Below are 18,322 nucleotides of genomic sequence, written 5' to 3'. Positions count from 1 at the left end.
AACTGGGGCAGAGGTGAGGGCTGTGCCCTGACACCCAGGCAGCTCAGGGAGCTGCCGCTTGGTGTTTGCCTAAGTTCCACAAAGTACTTCTTCTGGTCAAAAACTGGGAAAAAAAAAAAAAAAATCCAGCTGGAAAAGCTAAAAACGGGCAAAAGGTTCTGTTAAATAAATACTCTCAAATCAGGAGAAAAATATTAAAACCTTCTTTTTGAAGTCTGAAATACTTTTTTTTTCTGACAGTTTTGCTGTTTGTCTTTACACTGCCCAGCTCCAAGCCAGAGCCAGAAGAACCAGGACACCATGATGCAGCTCTTCGTGTAGTGTTCCTCTCCCCAGCAGATGGAAATACTATAATAGCAAACTGAGGACAAGATTTCTTAACATAACACTGGAAACCAAATTCAACCAAATAATTTGGACTGGATAGTTTTAAAAATAATAACAAAATTTTTCTTTGCCTGTTTTTTCATCCAGAATGACTAGGGGATGGGGTAATTCCCCACCCCAAGAAACTATACTATTTTCAGGTCAGTATCATCGTCATCAGCTCAGAATTCACAGATTAATCCTGACAGCAGGAAAGCTTGTCCCCAGCCACAGGAAAGCTGCAGAGCAGTTGAGGTTCACTCCAGAGAGCCTCCCCCTGCAACCATTCAGAGGAAACTCTGCATCTACCCATCCCTCCTGTCCCTCAACACCCAGGCTCAGGGAGGGAATGGAGAGCTAGGAACTCGCAGACTCAGATCATGTATTTCATGTTGACACCACCACCAGAGAAGTCCCATGGCTTTGGTCCCCTGCAGACCCCCAACTCATCTTCCCTGGCTTCCAGCCCACAGACACTTTCAGGAAGAAGATTTGTTTGTTTTAGATTAGACTGTACAAACTTTCTGGATCTCCTGTAACAGCCCAATGGGCAGGAATGCCATCCTACTCTACAGTCTGGTCAGGCTCAATGCTGATACTGACCCCAGTGGAGCTTGGACCAGACCCAACCACAAGATCATCAGAGCAGCTACTCCACCAGTGGGACCAGACTCTGAACATCACTTCTCTTCTCCAGGCACCGACTGAGTGGGCAAGTTTTCAGAAGAGCTCGGTCCACCAGGTAAAACACTCTCTGTAAAAGTCTGGCCCTAAACAGAGGCTCTGAATACTTGGAAATTTACTCCAGGGTCATTCTGAAAGCCTCACACGAAACGTATGGAATAACAATTTCTCAAACCCAGAGGGAGCCTGGCACAGGAAAAAAGAGATGGCCACAAAGCTGAGCTTCAGGACACTTAATTAACTTTCTATCTGTTCTCAGTGTTCTTGGCAGTTCTCGTCAAATATATCTAGAGAAGATGTTTTCACATGAGGAGACGTTTGAAAATTGTCTGGTATGACGCAGACTCAACGCCCCACAGGGGTATGGTGCAAGAGCACCGACCACTCCGGTGCTATGGCACAGAGATCCCAAACCAAGCACAGCACTCTCGGCACAGCTCAGTCAGTAAAGCTTTTTATTAGTAACTCAGGTCAGAAATGTAGCTGTTAACATTGCCTGGAAGCACAACCAGCCATCGAGCTGTGGGAGGGGAGTTAAACAGCCCAAAAAAAGGCCCCCAACTTGCTCCACATCTCCCACCCTTTCCCTTGAAGTGCTCAGCACAACAGAGCAGGGGAAGCCTGCAAGGGAACAGGGCAAACAGCCAGAATCTTTATATTTCCAAATCAACAATAACATTTTTAGCACTGATTATCATTTTGTAAGGAAAGTGGTTACTGTTTAAATGTTCCTGATGAAAACATATGGAGGTTCTTCAGAAAGACCAACGCTTCAGAAGCCATCACTGAACTGCTGAGGGCAGCGCAACCAGATCAACTTAATCACGGAGGCTCTGTATAACTTTATTGCAGCATCATCAAAAGAAAATAAAATACCAGCAATATACAAGTTTATTTTTTAATTAAGATTATATGCATCAAAGATTTATATTTGCCACTCCATATTTTCAGTATTTCAGCAGGAAAAATGAATCATGAAAAGCCATATTAGGTCTTCTCAAGACACACTCACAATAACAGACATTTTAAATCTTTGGTCAAAGAGTTCTGATGCACTTATTCAGAAAGAGTCCTGAAGACTAACACTACTGTCACCCGTAACTTTTCCAGCTATTATTTGAAGTGCAAATAAGTTGAATTATTATACATGAACCACTAGGGATGGGCAGGGAGTGGGCAGGGTGGGAAGCCAAGTACAGAACATTGCTTAAAGGAACTTTTCAGCCACACTTTTACATGTCTCTGGGCCAGACCCTCATCTTGCTTAGAGAGCCAAATCCCCAACAAAGTCACCACCGTGCTCCATTCTATGTGAGGATGCCAGCAGAAGGCCCCAGCTGAAGGTCTCTGCCGCAAACACAGCCACGCTTGGAAGGAAACGCTAATGCTCTGGACACACCACTGCTGCCTGTCCTGCTGCTGCCACCAGGGACGGAGAGAAAATAAGAAACGGGCAGTCAAAATTCTGCACTACTTAGACTGAATGCTTTAGTTTGTTTTCCTTCAAGGAAATTACTGCTTTTTATTTTTTTATTTTTCTTGGTCATCAAACTGACTGTCAGTTTCATAAACAGAAACTAGTAGTACACTATAAACGAACCCTTAAGATCATTTCCCAGGGGTCTTTCCACAAGGCAGTCACTGATTTTGATTTTCTTTTGGTCATAGAAAGCTTCCCAAAATTAGCATTTTTCCAGAGCCATTCATTTTCTACAAAGAATAACTAACACAGAAAAAAGGAACTGCCCAAGCTAAGTGGTGCCAGATGAGCTTGCTGGAACCACAGAGCTTTTTTTGAAAGATCCCTGATTGCCGTAAAGGCATAGCAGCAAACTCATGCAAAAACTTTGAAGCCTTGAAAGATATCCTGAAGGTATAGAGTGCCAAAAAAACTGGGCTGTAAGACTTCCCGGACGTTCGCTTCCACATGACTCAAGCTTAAATTTCAAATACTTTTCACTTTTTCCTTCTGACATAATATTTAATAAAACCAGAGCTCAGTAGCAGTATCAGTCCTGCTACATATGTCTTGCAGCAGTTTCTGCCTAGACAGCTGCTTGTGTGCTTTACACTTACAACCTGTTTGTGTTTGGTTTAAAGAAGAACTTTTCCATATGCTTTTAAAAATTAAAAACTCTTGCTCTGACTGCCTGTATACTGCATTTTTTTAATAGATGCATGCATCTAAACACCAGACATACAACAGAAAGATACGTCCATTTTGAAAGCAACAACAGCACCTAAAACCACATTACATCTGAACAGATGCAAACAAACGCTGTCAGAAAACCAATGCACCCATGATTACCTTGAAGTCATCACACATGGGTAACACTGCCCAGAGCTGACTTCTCTTAAGTGAAGAGTTTCAACATTGCTGACGTAGAAGAGGTGCTTGATGTGTATACTACGTGGTAGTGAATGCATGCAATATGCATGTCCTTAGCAACAGATTCTACCATCCCCAAACCTAAAAATTACCAATAGATTCAAAATGCAGTGTTGCAGAGCACAGTGACAAGTCCCAACAAAATGAGCAATGTGTTTGTGAAGCCTCAGCAGGCAGCACTCATGAGCAGGAACACCCCAATACTGCTGCCTTCCATTTTTTCACTTCTACCAAAACCCACACTGTGTTTTTACTGCCTTATCTTAATGATGCAGAGGTAAATTACACTGAAAATTCAAAGACTACACTAAAGCAACTTTACACAAAAGTATTTGCCATGGACTTCACATGGGCTGCATAAGTTAGACGATAGAAAAATTAAGCCTCCAGGTTCAGGGAATCAGAGTTGCCCCAGTAAAGGACCTGAAGCTTCCTGCACTCCATCACCTACTTTGCGTCATCACATCTTGCCCACTGTATTTCACAGCACATTAGAAAAAGATGTGGAACTGTGTTTTGTGAAAGACACAAACTCTAGCAATATAAGAATATACCACAGCCATTCACTATTAAATCCTTGCGCAGAAATGGCCCCAAACTGTGGGTATTGGTAAAAATATTGCATTTCCAGATAAGCAGACAGAGAATCACTGCAGTCCTACCATGAATACTTGGCTGTTTGCACATCCTTATGAAGCCACTTCACCACATGATGTCCATCCCTGCAGCAGGGGTGCAGCTGGCTGGGCGGGGAGGCAGTGGGTGGCACAGGGGTCTCTAGCTGCCCTGCAATGGTTTGGGCACGCCCAAATGATGGCAGAAACCAAGTGACCACTTGACAAGAGGCAAATGCATGGCCAAGAGAAGCATCTGAAACCTCAGTGTTTTCTTACCTGGACCCACAGCCAGGGGCAGGATGCAGGATGGGAGCGGGGTCCACAACACAGCACCCCATCTGCCCCCCAGCACCTGCCTGCTGCTCACGCGAGCCGGTGGCCAGGCCACCTGCAGAGCAAAGCGAGGGTTCATGGCCACAGCTCAGCTCAGGGATGCCAAGTGTCCCAGCACAATGACAGGCAGCACCAGCACCACGGTGTCTCCCACTCCAGGAAAAAATTTGGATGTGGCTATCCCCACCACCCACACACATTAAGGGAAGCAGGAAAACTTATGAACAGGGCTTATAAACAGCATGACCTTGGAAACTATGCACCCACTGGGATTTACTATCTAGAAACAATGTCTGGTATCAAGCTTCCAGGAAAAGTTAGGTTTCGAAGCAAGTAGCAGTCATGTCTCAGCCACACAGAACTGCATGAAGACCTTGTTTTCAAAAACCACTTCAGAGTCCCATGGAAGCATTGCCAGAGCTGGCAGCTCCAAAATCCCAGCTGCACCGCCGAGGGCTCCTGACCCTTGTGTCTCAAATAGGCACAAAGGGCACATTTGGAAATAATTTTAAAGAAAGATTTTAGAAGATTTTCAGCATCATTTCAACCAGTGCCACTGCCACAAACATCTAGCCAAACATCAGAGCATGATGCTTGTAATCATTGATAAGCTCTGCTGCAAACACGGCCATGAAAAACATACGCCAAAGGTTCAGCAAGTCCTGGGCTGCACCCCAGCCTTCCCATCAGGGAGAACAACACTTAAATATCCAAATGGCCCCCTGGTCACTGCTTCAGTAGAGGATATGGGGAGGTACTCGCGTGTTTGGTACACTCGCATTTTTCTTAACGCAAACCAGGAATGCCACAACAGCAATTACAGGGGGAAAAGTCTCCAGAACAGGAACAGTCCCAGATCATCTCCCTTACATTATGCATGAATAATGCTAGTGCCTGTGTTAGCTGCAAAATCACAATCTTCTTGAGTACTGCCCCAGAGACTCACTGATCCCTATGGTATATTCCTGTAACACCCCCAGCTGTGCCATTTCCCATGTAACGGACTGTCCTGCTAACTTTGCAGAAAACACACCTAACTGTGACATTGCTATAGGTAAAAGAATCACAAAAGGGGGAATGGAAGGAAAGGAATAGCAGCAGAAAAAGCAGGATTCACCATGTTATGATGTCAAGGAAATTCCAGAAACCTGGATATTTATGATTTTCTACCTTATTTGTCTAATCCATTGAATCCAATTCAAGTCTTCCAGAAACAGTGAGGCTTCTTCATTAAGCAGCAGGATAACAGGAAAAGCTTCCATCAGAAAGAAGTGGAGAGCAGAGTGATTTAAAAAAAAAAAAAAAAAAAAAAAAAAAAGCGATCACGGCCTTTTCCAGCAAAGCCAGAAACCAGTGTCCCAGCTGGAGATGCCCAGCTCATGCCCCAGCTCACCGCATTCTTGTAACCCAGCTGCTGGTGACACTTCATCCCTATTGCGTATGCATGAGCTCTGCTGCTGACCTCACTACTGGAATCGCATCCGTCTAGTCAACGCCAAAAACTTCAGAACAAACCGTGAAACTTGACAGGATCAAACACATTTGGAACAAAAGTAGCTTTTACATGAACAGCCACAGACCAGGAACACGCAGCCTTGTTGTACACCCTGTGAGACTGGGAAAGGAGACCCACAAGCCACAGATGAACATGTCAGAACATGACAGAAGTCTTCACACCACAATGCTTGCTCCCATTTAAGTTAAATGTATGCAGTTCCCCTTCGCAATGAGGGCAGGACCAACCCACACCAACAGGCAGTCATTTCCAAAGGCTGTTCATACTTCCCCTTACTGAACCAGGCCAAAAGAAATACTCTGAAAGATGAAAATATTTTCACTGCCATCTTTACTTAGGATGGAGCTGCACTTCACCATGGCTGGATATTCACGCAAGATGCATCCAAGTCAAAATTATGCCACATACAACTCACACATGAAAACATTAAGAAAGCTGTGCCAGCTTCACGCTTTCTGTACCCATACATCAGCTCAACAAGAACCTATAGAAGAGAGGGCGAGACCTGTCATTGTACATCCCCCAAACAGCCTGCAGTAGTGACTTGACATAACCCATAGTCACAGAACACATGAATAGAGAACACAAGACATCATCTACTCTACCTAATGACCAAATGCCCCCCTGTTACAACCAAAATCCCATGTCCAGCACCCTCCGAACACATGCTTGCCAGTCAGGGTGAACACTCATGACATCAGCAACAAGCAAGAGGCACCCACTTTCAGCACCCCAAAATTTGTTTCACAGCAGCTGGGTGCCAGGAGAGAGGGAGCCTGGGACAAAGAGAGCAATATGAGACACCTGAAACTGAATTCAGATGTCAGGGGAGAAATAAGCAAAAAATCACATATTTATGCCTTGCACAAGCTCTCCTTGCAGAGCGTTGGGAGCAGGGGTGGGTGGGAAGCAGTGCCAGCAGCTCTGGACAGGCTGGTGGTACACAACACGTAATTCTTGGACGCAAAGGGGAGATCAGGCTACTTGGTTCTTTAGAAGAAGAAAAATTCAAAGGGGTTGAGGATATTAGATAGTCCATTGCCCATATGACTCTGGCTTGCATGTATGGATTAAGACCCAGTCTTCAATTACAGCATCACATTCTAGATACCCCCAGCATCCTTCCACTTACCACATTCATTTGTCCACTGTTCACTATGTTGTTATTTAACCTCTTGTGTGACCACAGAATTATTATGGGCTTCTTGTGTCTTTTCCAAGGCTCTCCCTTCTCCCCATTTTTAGGAACCGGTACAAACCCAAAACATCATTTAATTCTGTAATTTTGGATCTCTCTAGCTTGTTCTTTCAGAGCACCTACAGCCCTTCATACAGCAACTGCTGTTGGCAAGAACTGCATTTACAGGCACTCAGCATTTTGGGAGGCATAGGACACCTGGAACCTCCAGCTAGAGGCAACCAACAGCAGGTTGCACGACATCAGTGGCCATTGCTGACAACTTCAGTGCTCATGGCTCCCTTCCAGCAATAGGGAGAAGGAGCACGGGCTCCCGTCACCACAGATCTGTGTTGTGCTGCAACAGATAAGTGAAAGGCCCAGCAAGCTCATCCCTCCTCCAGGCACCCGTGGGTCCCCACAGCACCTGACCCTTCCCACCTGCTCCCAAAGGCAAGACCCCACCAATGCACACGATGCGTGAGGCAGCTAAATAAGGTTACACTCACAAATTTATTCTGCAAAACGTAAGCATTTTATTCTCTTTAGCCATGCGTGCTTTTGTAGGCAGTATTAGATATTTGTGATACTAGTATCTTGTTATTTTTAATACCTTCTAGTTCCACAAAGGGGGCATGTAGCCAGTCCATACAAACCAAACCAGCACATCGCTATTAACCTCAGCTTTCCCTCCTCTTTCCCTTCCCTCACCTTCTCCTTTGCCCCAACTGCTGGGTGCCGTCTCACCTCGGGTCCTTCTCCTGCAGTAGCACTCCTCAATGGGAAACCATGCCCCCCTGAGCACAGGTGATACAGATACTCTCACCTCCACAACCAGCCCAAGATCATTAACTCCTTAACACAGGTGATCTTGCTGCTTATGTTTAGTACAGAGATGTTTCTGGCCAATGTAGAGAAACAAACATATAATGACACATTGACATAGCTTTTACCTTGGAATCCATAAACTATGGATGTGGCACAGCATTTCTATTCACTAAAATCAAGTTTCTCGTTGTAGACAAGAGGTGTCAAACTCATTTTCACGGGGTGTCACATCAGCCTCATGGTTGCCTTCAAAGGGCCAAATGTAATTTTAGGACCGCATAGATGTAACTACTCCCCTGGTGAAAATTAGTTTGATACCCCTGTTGTAGAGAAAAGTATGTCTTTTTAAGAACAGGAATTATTCCCATTACTGGCTGGTGCAGATTAAAGCTCACAGATCTGCTCAGCCTGGCTTCAATATCAAATCAAATATCTGAATTTTCTATTTGATTGTATCAAAGCAAATTCTCAATCTGAATTTCAAAAGCAGTGGTAACCTTTTCTTGTCATCAGCTAAGACCATTGATTCTTACTTAAAATGTTTGGTTCTCTCTCACTAGACACTTGCTCTGGAAACTATATGAAGTCTACACAGTGGAACTACAAACTGAGTTTTATTTCATCTTGCTCACTGGCTGCCTCAGATTTCACCCTGAATATGAAATATCATCCATAAAAGCATAAATTTAAAAAAGACAGAGCCCAGGGCTGGCAGAACCCGACCCGCTGCGGGAGGGTGCGGGCTGTCCTGCGGGCACAGAGAGCCGGCGCGGGGAGACTTAAGTTCCCATAAGTCACCAGGACCGGTAGATTTGGGGGTGACAAACGGCTCCCGCGGGATTTTGTGTCCTCCACGTCCCATTCCGCGGGTCCCGCGCGGCCATGGGGGGTCCCGTCCCGCACCACCCCGCACCGGACATCCAGGCGGTGGCCGGCCCGGCGGCGCTCCCCCTCACCTAAGGGGTGCGTAGGGAGAAGCCCCAAAACGGCGCTTTCTCCGCCGAAACCCCCCCGAGCCGCGCCGCCTCCCGGGACCGGGGTGGCCGCAGCCGCAGCGGTGCCCTCCCCGCCTGCCAGCACCAAAGCCGCGCCGGGAGCGCCGGAGTCGCCGCTCAGCGGCAGCCGGGACCCGGGATGCCGCCGGGGCAGCACCTCCATCCCCCCGCACTGTGCATGTGTCCCCCCTCGCACACCCACCCTCGGAGGCAGGGGGCGAAGTTGCAACAAACTCCCGGTACCGGGGGGTGATGCTCCGCCGGCCCCGCTCCCACCGCCACAGCCCCCCCCACCGCCGCCGCCCTCCCGGCCAGCTCCGCGGACTCGGACCCCCGCCCGGCCCTACCTGCAGCCGCTCCGTGGCCGGCTGCCACATGGTGCCGCGGCGGCGGGAGGCGCTGCCGAGCGGGGCCGTGCGCTGCTCTCTGCGGGCGCGCTCCCCTCCGCGCTGCTCCCGCCCCGCCGCTCCGCCCACGCCCCGCCCACGCGTGTCCACCGCGGGGCGGCGGGGCGGGGGCCACGCGCGGACCCACTCGCCAGCGCGGGGACCGGCTGCAGCGCGGCTGCCCCGGTGGGACAGCATCCATCCCCCGCGGGGTGGCCTCCACCTGCAGCCGCTCCCCGGGGACACGCACGGGAAGGGGAGCAGCGCAGACACCCCCGCTTACCCACACGCTCCGCCGTCCCCCCGGCATCGCGCTCTCTGGGCAGAAGTGCCAACCTCACCACTTGCACTGGCTGTACGCTGCCTGGGAGGATGGAGCCCCCTCCAGAGGCAGCTGAAACTTTTTCCTCCTTTTCTTCAAGAGGTTCACACCACTTCCAAGTCAGCAGAACACTGTCCTGCTCCATAAGGTCCTGCCTGTACCTGTGGCCAGGCTGCTGCTGCCATTGAAGGGGCACAGAGCACAGGGAGGCACTGGTTAGGGTTCAGATCCCTCCTGTCCTGTCAGCCCCAGGGTGGCAGAGGGGTCTCTGCAGCACACCAGCATTAGCCCATGCTCAACCACGTCACAGCACCAGCATCAACAGCCCCAGCAGGACAAGGACAGGCTTTGGGATTTGCATTCTCCTTCTATGGGCCAGTAAAATACTCCATGGCATGTCTTGACCACCTTTCCCCACAAAAAAAAAACATGAGCCTCTGCTGCTACATCTGGGGTGCAGACAGAGGAGTAGGGGTATAGTGCTGTGGGGAGCTGCCCCAGCACTGCCAAAGCTGCACTCAGCCTCACCTCGCAGCCCAGGCCCTGGCTGCACTTCTGGCTTCTCCTGCCCCCCACGGCCCTGCAGGAAGCCTGAGCCGCAGGTGTGACAGAAATATGACCATTTCCATGTCCTGAAAAATAGAGAGCACCAGATTAAGGTGTAGCACTTGCAGTAGACAGACTTGTTTCTGAACACTGAGGTACAAAACATCATGTCCCCCTCATCCCCAGCCCCAGCCGTACTCACTGCACGCACCCACCTGCCTCCCTCCCAGACCTGCTGGATACACCTGCACTACAGCTCACCCAAGCCACAGCACAGCATTAGCCACAGATCCAGCCACCACAGGGGCAAATAGGGAAAATTGTTGTCAATGTTATTAAAATAACATATGAATTGCAGCATTCATATCACACCCACAATTACCTGAATTGATGTTTCCATCTCCTTAGACAGATCCGCACCACAGCGCTTGCCAGGCAGGAGGGTCAATGTTGTTACTCACCCCAAACGAGCCTTACAGCCCAAACAGCACCTTACACTGGCATGGGACATCCCTTTACACAGTAAAAGGCAAAAAAACAGACCTGAGCCTTCTTTTTGGTATTCCGGAAATTAAGAGCAAAAATTCCAGAAGTACCTAAATGACCTTGGTGCTTGGGACACTTTTTAAGACATGGCAGCTGGTCCCCACTCGTGATCGAGGGAGCAATGCCAGGAGTGCAGTGCAGCCCCCGGCCCTGACAGGTGGGGTGAGCGATCTCCCATGGCTCTGCCCCAGCACTCACAAGGACACGTGCACTCTCTTCCTGGGCTTGCAGGGGGACATGTAGGCATTGCTCTTCCCCATGGAGATCAGAAATGTCACAGGAAAGGGAAAGTCTCTGCAGGCTCCTGAACTGCACCAAAGAACACACTTTCCAGGCACAAAATCTGTCCCCAGCCCTCCGCGGTGACCCCAGGCATCTGGGGGACCAACACCAAGACACATTGCAGGATCCAAGCACAGCTGCATCTGGTCAGAGTGAGGCCTCAATGAATGTGAACTTTTAAATCATTTCTGAAAACACTTTGCTTTTACATGCCTTAGCAGTAACGGCTTAATTAAAGGAGTTCAAGTCTTGCAGCTTCATTTATTAATACATCACTGCCCTCTCTCCAGGAACGGAAGCATTAATCCTGCATCAGCTCCTGACCTAGGCACCTACCAGAGCTCTCACCAAACAGTGTGTCCCTGTTACCCTCCTGTTTCTTCCAGCTGATGCTTACAGTCCTGTGCAAGGGAGGCATTTTCAAAAGGTCTCACTGTTCCTCAAATAAGCCTTGGAGCAGCTTTATTGATCCTTCCCATACAGGTAAATCCAGCCGCCACCAGTGCCTGAGCCAGCTGGGAGCAGGCACAACCCAGGCTGTCAGCAGTGGTGCACAAAGGAAGTTCAGGATCTGCAATTAGCAGGAGACCAACCCTATAGCTAGAGGCTGCTTCTTTCCCAGTTTACATTATTTTATACAAACAGAAACAATTGGGGGGAAATCTGCCTTTACTGCAAATGGGTAGCATGTTTTTAGAACAAACAAGCAGAAACAGTAGCTTACTCAATTTCCAAAAGGATGTGAAAACAGAAAATGAGTGCTCCAAGCTTCAGGCTGAGGTTGTAGGAAAGTAGGAATATGTTTGTGGGTAGGAATGAAACTGATTAAAAGCAATCTGTGAGCACCAGGAATACCAGCAAGCATACTCCCCAAGCCTCACCCCTCACCGAGACAGTGAGCAGGGCTGCAGGGGCAAGATGGCTATGGAGGCACCCTGCTTAGGTTTCGTTAGTCTCCAGGGGTACTTGAGCATCACCTGGGTTACACTGTGTCAGGAAACCCAGCCCTGCTTTTGCCCTTTCACCATGCCCCAGGATGCCTCTACAGAAAACTCACTTTTTGGCTGGACCAGGTGCTGCTGGGGTGGCTAGGGCACCATCAATTAAACTCGGGTGACTTCATGTCACAGTCTCACTAAGATGAGGTCATTTTTACCTAGACTTCCCAGTATTTTAATCCAAGGATAATTTTTTATTGGATATCTAAGCTGTTTTGCATTAGGTAAGTTCTGCTCACAGCCAGCCAGAGAACTTTTGGTTAAATAAATAAAGTGAATTCATATTTCCAGGATGTACCATGTTCCAGAATGTGCTTGTAAGAAAATACAGATTTTTTACTATTAATTTTCCTTTTACTGTGCCAAATTGTGGAGTTTCTCTTCTTGTAATGAGTTAATATTAAGACAATTCTTTCTGAGTACTGCAATACATTATACAGGTTGGTCCCACTTCTCTCAGTCTCCTTCACTTCTGTGGTTGCAGGACAGAAATACTGGAGCCAGGAGAGTTTGCTTATTTTCAAAGAGGAGTATTTGATGCAATAAGACCAGTTTCACTTGTGTTCACACAGTAAAGTTCGAGCGTTTCAAGTGACTCCAGGACATTTTCTCTTTTTCAATGGCTCTCAGTTATTTACTTTGTCTTCCTTTAGCACAACCTTATACCCTAATATAAGGTGTTTACAGCAACATGGCTCTTCCACATTTGAAAACAAAAATGAACTCAGGGGTTTTTTAACTGTAAACATTGCATTTTTAATTAACTAAAACTGTTTAATTGCTGATCCCAATTAATTATTTTACTTCACAAGCTCCATTTAGCTTTAGAAGTACTATTACTTCTCACTGAAACATCACTAAAAAAGTCAATCAGTTATGTAAACCCTGCTTCCTCAAATATTGTGCAGACTTTGCAAGTCCTGTTTCTAAGATCCTCTTTTAGATTACGCAAGTTTACGAAGAGTACACGAGTCATTAAACACATCTTTCTTCTTTTCCATGAGAATTCAGTTTACCGTGGGTTTGTTTTTGCAGGGTAAGTTTGCCTAATTAGCAGATTTAATGTTCTGTAAAGTGCTGTAATTAATAACATATTTGCAAAATCTAAATATGTTTGTTACTCTTAAACATGTCAGCTTGTTCCAAGCAAATGCAGCATCCTTGCACAGATGAAGGACACCAGATACATTGTATGAATTTTCTGACAGATTTCTGAAAAAATGTTTTATGCCTAAGCAACCCAAAATACCCAAATACCAAAGTAATTCAAACTGTTTCTTTTGACAACTTTTGTATTTTAACGTTCAAGTTAAGAGTAAATATATATTTACATAGAACTTCACCTCTTGCAGAAGGCAAAGCTAGATAGGATGCCAGACCTCAACTTCATGTCTAACTGGTATAAACGCAGCAGAGTTAAAGCCCAAGGTGGAGATTTCCAGCTCCTGTGGCAGTGTGCGTGCTTTGGGGACTCGGTGTGGGGAGCTGCTCAGGGTGGATATGGCCAGGCTAGATGCAGGTGGTAGCTGGGGCTACCATCAGAGCATTGGTGTTTTGCAAATGGTGACCAGGAAAATGTGGATTTTGAGGGGACTCAATCATCTGCAGGGCTCGGGGCTATTGAGAAACAACCTGAATTACAGTGACATCTAAATGGCAGATATACGCCCTTTAGTAAGTACAGCAGCATCTGGCTTTGTATTCCAAACCCAGGAGACGCCTAAAGCCTGGTTGCTGTTAAAGTAGCAGCGATTCAACAGCAAAGATGTTTCATTCAAATGCTGACAAAATGCAGTTCACATACATCCAAGTCTTGTGTTTTGGTAAATTGAAAGGGAAATTTACTTACATACTTTCTAACCATAAAATCCCAGTGGTGCAGTACCATTATTTAGGTAGTCATTTTTATTCTGATTATGTAGGTGCATTGGGACACGGGAGTGCAGCTCCACCAAAAGTGGTTCAGCTGAGGTCGCTCCTGCTTGCAGTGCATCTGGCTTATTATCCCCTTTGCAAGTATTTTAAAATAGCATGGGAAGATGCTATAAACCTGAAGCAATGCAGCGTTAATGATTTGTGAAATTGAGGCAGCAGCAAGTATCCCAGGGAAGGGAGATAATTCATGTTCGGATACGCCATATTCTCCCACCCATCCAGACTGGACTTGCCAAGTATAATGAAGTCCTGATTTCCAAGTTGAGAAGCTCTTGCTGGGGTTCCCATAGCAACCAGGTGTCTTTAATGACCTGTGCTGGTGCCAAAAGAGGTTGCATTTCTGATTACTTCTTCAGCTATAAGTACCCCACCACCTTCCCCGAGTACCAGGGTAGCTACTTCTCTTCCTCTACCAGAAATAACTGGGAACATGATTTTCAAGGTGCCTGGACTAAATAAATGTATGCAATACACAAGTAGTGACCTATTTGGCTGTGTTTATGTGATCTCCCTTTTTTCTTCTCACCTTTTGGCCTCATCTGTAGAAAGGCAGGTACTTGGTCTCACTTCTCCCTCGTGTGGGCACCGTACCAATCCTACTCACAGCAGCAGAGAAAATAAACGACCAAAGCCGTGGTAGGTCAAGAAGTGCAGAACGGTGGTTGCTGAAAAGGTCTTGCATGGATTTAAAAGGCCACCTCAGTTCTGTGCAGGACCAAATATGTGATAATAAAGGGCAAAACAAGTTTTATTCTTAGTATTGCCATCACCTCTGCTGGGCAGCATCTCCACCACGACCAGCTAGAGTCCCGGTGAGCGAGCAAAGCCGGGCTCCAGCCTCCCGGCAAACACAAAGCCGCTCCCTTGGAGCAGCCAGCCTGCTCGAATCAGCCCCGCACATGCCCCTTTCTCTCTTAACCAGCATGAGGAAAGAAAGGACGAGCCCGCGGACTTTGGCAGCGGCCGCGCGGCGGGGGAGGGCTCGGGGGCCGCGGCGGCTCCCGGGCCAGGCGGCCCCTGGCCCCGCGCCAGCGGCAGGAAGCGCCGTGCGGGGGGAATCGAGGCCACCGGAATCTGGGCCATGGGGGCGGCGAGAGCAGCGCCCGGCAGCGCAGGGGGACGAGGGTGCGGCGCGGAGGCTGCGGGCCCGGCAGCAGCGCCTCGGTGGGAGGCGGGGGCCAGGGACAGGCACGGGGAGGCGTTTCGGCAGGCAGCAGCCTCCAGCTGCGGTGCCAGCCCGGGCACAGGGGGACAAGAGCGGGCTGTGTCCCGAGGGATCCGTCCCGAGGAAGAACGACTGGGAGGGGGGAGACAGCGAGGATGAGAAAGGGGGAACAGCCGAGGCTTGGAGCCCCAGGAACCCAAAGGACAGAGAGGGTTGATGACATGGTGGGGCAGAGGAAAGGTCAGGCAGACAGGACAGAAGTCCTCACCTACCCAGGCAGTGCTCCCACCGTGGCACCAGTGACACAGCTGGTGGCCAGACACCTCCTTGCAGGGACAATTACATTTCCCACACAGCTTCTAGTAGCAAATTTTGCATTAACGTACCTAAATAAGCCTTGGTCCAGCTCTTAAAGCAGCAGTTAATCTTGTAAGCAGAAGAAAATAACTGGCATAAAATCTTCAGGCTGACACATGCCAGATATCTCCATCTTCACGCTATCCTACATCCAGAAGAACTTGAAACAAGACCTGTTAAGAGCCCTGTCAGCTCTGTACACCTTTGACTGTATTGTCTCTGTGAATTACCCCTGATGACTTTAAATACTTATTTGTCTGTAATAAACAGAAATATTTACCTCCACAAGTCTATAGAGATCATGATCACACTACACCTCGTTTACACTGAGCTAAATCCATTACTCTTTTCTGAGTTGCACAGATGAGACTCCGTGAACTTAGTTTAAATTACTTCTGATATTTAACAACATAAGAGAGAGGAAAATCGTGTCTATAAAGTTAAGCTGTTTTTAGAGAGAGCACTGAAAACAATGGAATTCTAAAAAAGGAATGAAGAATCATAAGTGACAAATAAATATTTAGGCAGTTTAATATATACTGGATATTTCCTCCAAATAAGAAAGTTCATCAAGAAGAGAGACATTTGACAGTCTACAATTAAAAATTTCATTCATAAACCATCACTAAAGCAAGAAAAAGGTTTGGCAATCTGTCATCTAGATTTCACAATTTCCAACTACCAAGTTTATCTGTGAAAATAGGAAGTTTACTAGAAGCCACGCTTCCTATTTCAGTGTATGTGCCCACGAGTTATTCATAGGCATTAGGAGATGGCCCAGCTGTGGCAATGTGGGAGAGGTTTCTCCTTCCCCCACTTGAGCACAGGGATGTAAAAAGCCACTGTTATAACCACCCAAATTCTCCTGGAAACACCTGTGAATACAAAGGTTCTTTCACAGCTAAAACCAGATAATTTTCACGTTACATTCCAGAGGTGTTCATGGCAGAGGGTGTGATAGGATGTGTAATGGTACCAGTGTCATTTGTGTAAGGCACTCACTGTCCTCCACAGTCAGCAACTGGTACCAATAAAACACTAATATCAGAGTAAGTCAAAGCACATAAAGGGGCAGAAAACCAGAAGCACTGTAGGACAAGAGACAAATGTGTGAGATGGGCAACAGAGCAGAGTTTGGGGGTGAAACCATGCTCCAATTCACCCAAGTCCTAATTAAGAAAAGACAGATGGCTGAGTGGGCTGTGGAGGAGGGCCCCCTTCTTGGTCCAAAACCTGGGCACAGCACTGATTATCTGGAAGATTTTTAACACATGTGCTGATGAATGGATGTGAACTGTTTTGCTGGCAAATACCTGTAGTGGTGGTAAATATAGATTTACAAATAATCCAGAGGAGCCCAGGAATCATCCTTTTGTGTACAGTAATTTAGTGGGACTCAAGTCCCTTCTAAGTTTTTGAGAATCAGAGTGAATGTAAATCCCTCACTGAAGGTATAAGGCTGATGCTGATTTTACCAAGTTTTGCAACTCAAAGAACTCTACAGACATATAAAATGTCTTAAACCCCAGAAAAGGCAAGATTACATATCAGAAAACTATCAAACCTCAAAAGTCATTCTTTTAGCTCATGCTTAAATTTCAGAATGAGCAGTCCCAGTACAGTAATGCAGCTGGACTCACATGCTTTGCTCAGTGCCGTCTGGGAACTTGTTCCAAGCTGAAAGCAAAAGATGGGGTAAACAGACTCACCCATCACAGTCAGCGGTGCTCAATGGATCCATCACACAAAATGCCAATGCAATGTTGCTGAAGCAACTTTTGTACAGGTAACGTATCTATGTGTAATTTTGAGATGGATTATTATGAGATGGGTTTTGCATTTTTCCTTTCAAAAAGCTTATTAAGCATGGTCTTTTTAAAGAAGTCTAAAGGTTGTGTGCCTCTTTGGTGTGTAACACAGGAGTACGTCCCCATGCTGAGATAAGGGATTTGCCAAATATTGCTACAGAACATTATAGAGAAAATTGCGCTCATAAATCACCCCTGACAATGAAGTTTGAAGAAGAGAGATGTAAATCAGAGACAACACATGAAAGAAAAAGAGAGATAATGAATTCTCAGAAATCTCAAGGCTGTGTTGCTTTCGAATGAAGAACACATTTAACTGTTAATTTGAAGTCTGATATTATTTCTCTGCCCACAATTTCTGCCCTTCTTGAGAAGTACTGCCAGACGGAAAAAGAGAAAACAACTATACTGTTTATGCAAAATCAGGGCTTCTTGAAAAACAATTGAAAAAAACACGGGTAGGGCCAGGCCTACTGATAGGGTGGGGCGGGTAGGGCAGTAGTTTTGTTGGGAGATTTTGTTTTGCTCTGCAGACTGAAGTCTCCTGAAGTGGAGTGAAATTACAAAATATTAACAAATGTGTAGAGAAATTGCGTGCAGAAATTTTGTACTGTATTGCATGAAGTTTTAAAATGTCATCACCTTTACTATTCAATAATCTATCCAAGTGATATCTTTCAAAATTCAGCAACCTATATGACTAAGTAAATCACAGCTATGAGACATTTTGATTTAAACCTAATATGTCAGTCAATACTGCAAACTTACCACCCTATTTTAAATCTCACATGTATTAAAATATAGTAACTCTTCAAAGCTATCAGGAATTAAGGCATCTCCATGGAACTGTAAAATATTCTGTCTGTGGAAATGAAATTGGTGGAAGATGAAGGAAAACTGATAAACTCTGCACCTAATTCAGTGCTCTAAAAATCTCCTCCAGGCTTTGTCCTTATCACTGCAGGACAACACAGAGCATGGGGAAAGAAGGGAAGCAGTGTGCTGAGCACTGGAGATAAAAATAACTGGTCATCATCTTTTACATGTAGAACAATCTCAATTTCAAATTCAT

General features: G+C 46.5%; 1 protein-coding gene across 1 annotated transcript in view; it reads right to left on the bottom strand.

The window, feature by feature from the left end:
* Nucleotides 1–9,394, bottom strand: part of PID1 (phosphotyrosine interaction domain containing 1) — an 85,299-nt gene extending 75,905 nt beyond the window's left edge. Inside the window, exon 1 of the mRNA XM_082055881.1 lies at nucleotides 9,253–9,394. Within this exon, the coding sequence (XP_081912007.1) occupies nucleotides 9,253–9,282 (30 nt within the window). The 5' untranslated portion in view covers nucleotides 9,283–9,394. The remainder of the gene's footprint in view (nucleotides 1–9,252) is intronic.
* Between the last annotated feature and the right edge of the window lie 8,928 nt (nucleotides 9,395–18,322).

The sequence above is a fragment of the Streptopelia decaocto genome, assembly GCF_964273445.1.
Source record: "Streptopelia decaocto genome assembly, chromosome: 6".
Taxonomy (NCBI): domain Eukaryota; kingdom Metazoa; phylum Chordata; class Aves; order Columbiformes; family Columbidae; genus Streptopelia; species Streptopelia decaocto.
Note: the sequence above shows the minus strand (reverse complement) of the source record. Positions and strands in the feature narration are given on the sequence as shown.